Here is a 2,390-nt window from a genome sequence, read left to right as displayed (position 1 = left end):
GTCCGCTCCTCTGTAAAGTGAGGTGTGTGTGACACGTGCAGAGGGCGCCTGGCTCACCAGGAGGACGGAGCCTCGGAGGCGGTGGGTTCTCAGAGGCACCGGTTCCCACCACCTCCTCCCCCACAGGGACCTGCCCTCCTGGTGGCAGGGGAGGGGACTTTGCAGAGGTCACCAGGGGCCTGGGACGCCTCACATGGGACTTTATTGTTCTGGGCACACAGCTCTCTGGGAAAAGCCGTCAGTGAGCCCCTCCCAGTGGGAGCGGTGACTGGACAGAGGCCGCCCGCGTCCGCAGACCACAGGCCCAGCTCAGGTGCCGGCTTTTCTCTCTTCGGCGGCCGCGCTGGTCTCAGGGCTCGGCGCCGCCCGCCATGGGGCTCCTGAGGCCAGGAGTTTCCTCCTGCCTCTGTCCAAGGACCAAGGCAGCCTGGAGCACCTTGGGGACAGTGAGGGGCCGCCAGAGTTTGGGTGTCCCTATCTGGACAACAGGTGGGTAGGAGGCCCGCAAAGCCAAGGAACTCAGAGCCAGTCCCACGTCCCCCTGTGGGGTCCGGAAGAAGCCCCCTCCTCCCCTGCCCAGGGCCTCCTCATCTGTGCAGTTGACAAGGCCACCTCTCTCGTCCAGACAAGGACACAGCATGGCCCAAGGGCGAAGAGCCCTCCAAGGGGGTGGGCTAAGTCCCAGCTGCCCAGAGGGTACAGGACCTGCATGAAAACGGACAGGACCCCAGCTCTGCCCGGAACAGCTCATGCACGGACGCCAGCCCCAGATGTGCAGCCGCCCCTGCCCGGCGGCCCAGCACCCACCTCCTCGGGCTCCCCCTCCCGCTGGCGGCTGGGCTTGGTGTAGTCCAGGGGCCGGTCCCACTCGTCCTGGCGGGAGGCCTGGCTGGGCTGCGGCGATGTCATGGAGCCGCTGGGGGTGCTGCCGCTGTCCCGGCGCGGGGGGGCGTCGGGGGGCCTGACGCCGGGGCTGCTGCTGCCCCCAGGGAGGGCACCGTCCCGCTTGCGGTGCTTGTGCATGCTCAGGTCCAGTGTCCCGTTTTCGTCCACTTCGATGTCCGCGACCTGCGGTGGCAAAAGGGAGACCCGCGTGCGTGACCGCGCCGCCACACGTGCCTCCTGGGGCTGAAGTCAGCACTGCAGACGTCCAGGCAGCCCCTCCTCCGACCAGGGGGACGATGGCCTCCGGGGGTTCCTGAGCCTCAGCGGAGGGGTCACCACCCCTCCTTGGATGCTCCCAACACTGTGACCAGGCTCTCCAATGAGCACGCTCAGGCGAGAGCAGGTACACGACCCTCAGACCCAGAGCTGCAAGGGAACACGTATGTGCGCCCGTCCCTCTTAGGCACAGCACACAGCTCCCTGGGTGTTGGGGCCATGGCTGAGGGAGGGAAGATGAGAATGACCATCAGCAGCCAGACCCGGGTGTCACTGAGCATGCTCCACTCAGGGGCCACGTGGTCCCGACTGCAAGGCCCTTCACCCCACCTCTGCCTCAGAGGGGCCTCCTCGCGGGCGCCCCACTGACCTTGCGGGGCGCCTCCTGCGGCTTCGTGCTGAGGTTCTCGGGCATCTCCCAGCAGCGCGTGGACAGATTCAGGATGGCGGTGGCGGCCATGTGCGCAGCCTCGGCGTCATGCGTGTAGTCGAAGCCTGCAGGAGGGGATGGGGTGCAGGAGCTGTGCCTGGGGGGAGAGCCCCTTGGGAAAGGTTTGGCTGCAAAAAGGGAACAACACCAGGCTGTATAGACCGGAAAGGGAGGCGACCAGCAGACACGGGGGGACTTTGGGAGCACACAGGACACAGCCACATGGAAGGTGGGCTTCGGGCATTGAGGAGGCTATCTCTGGCCTGAGCAAAATTTGTGCAGAAAGAGTGAAATCCTCCAAAGATATTCTAGCATCTCTGACATTTCAAACAAAAACAGCTGCTGTCTACCAGCGAACAGTTACTGGAAGACTAAAGAATTCTGTAAACAGGGTGAGTGTTTGGAATATCATCCGGGTAGGACACTTGAGTCACAACATTTCAAAGGCTGGTGACCCCACCATAGTCTCTGCTTTGATAAAGTAACATAGTTATTCAAATAAACATGACGGACGAAGGCATAAACTGTTATCTTTTCTAGTGATTGTGCTGTAGCCATAAAATCACTCTCAGGCATATTTCCGAGTAATCTGAGCATCACCAATAAATTTCCAGATCTAGTCAAGCTGGTGCCTGTGCCAGCACGTGGGAAAGGTTTCCTCCAGCCGGCAGCTGTATCGGGCGGTATTTTTATCATTAACATGGAGGAGATGGTCACCACCGCTCGGGGGCGTATCCAGCAGGAGACGCAGGTTCCAGTCCCACGTGCCCTGGGGCTCCTCCGTCCCAGACACGTTTCC

At 62.1% G+C, this 2,390-nt stretch overlaps 1 protein-coding gene across 1 annotated transcript in view; it reads right to left on the bottom strand.

Annotated features, from left to right (window-relative positions):
• MYT1 (myelin transcription factor 1) overlaps positions 1-2,390 on the bottom strand; it is a 49,481-nt gene that overhangs the window by 15,530 nt on the left and 31,561 nt on the right. The window contains exons 12-13 of the mRNA XM_039864918.1: positions 1,532-1,743; positions 808-1,068 (exon numbers count right to left, since the gene is read on the bottom strand). Of these exons, the coding sequence (XP_039720852.1) occupies positions 808-1,068; positions 1,532-1,743 (473 nt within the window). The remainder of the gene's footprint in view (positions 1-807; positions 1,069-1,531; positions 1,744-2,390) is intronic.

This window comes from Pteropus medius, unplaced genomic scaffold (assembly GCF_902729225.1).
Source record: "Pteropus medius unplaced genomic scaffold, Ma_sr-lr_union100, whole genome shotgun sequence".
NCBI lineage: Eukaryota > Metazoa > Chordata > Mammalia > Chiroptera > Pteropodidae > Pteropus > Pteropus medius.
The sequence above is the reverse complement of the archived record's forward strand: the minus strand, read 5'-3'. Positions and strand labels throughout refer to the sequence as shown.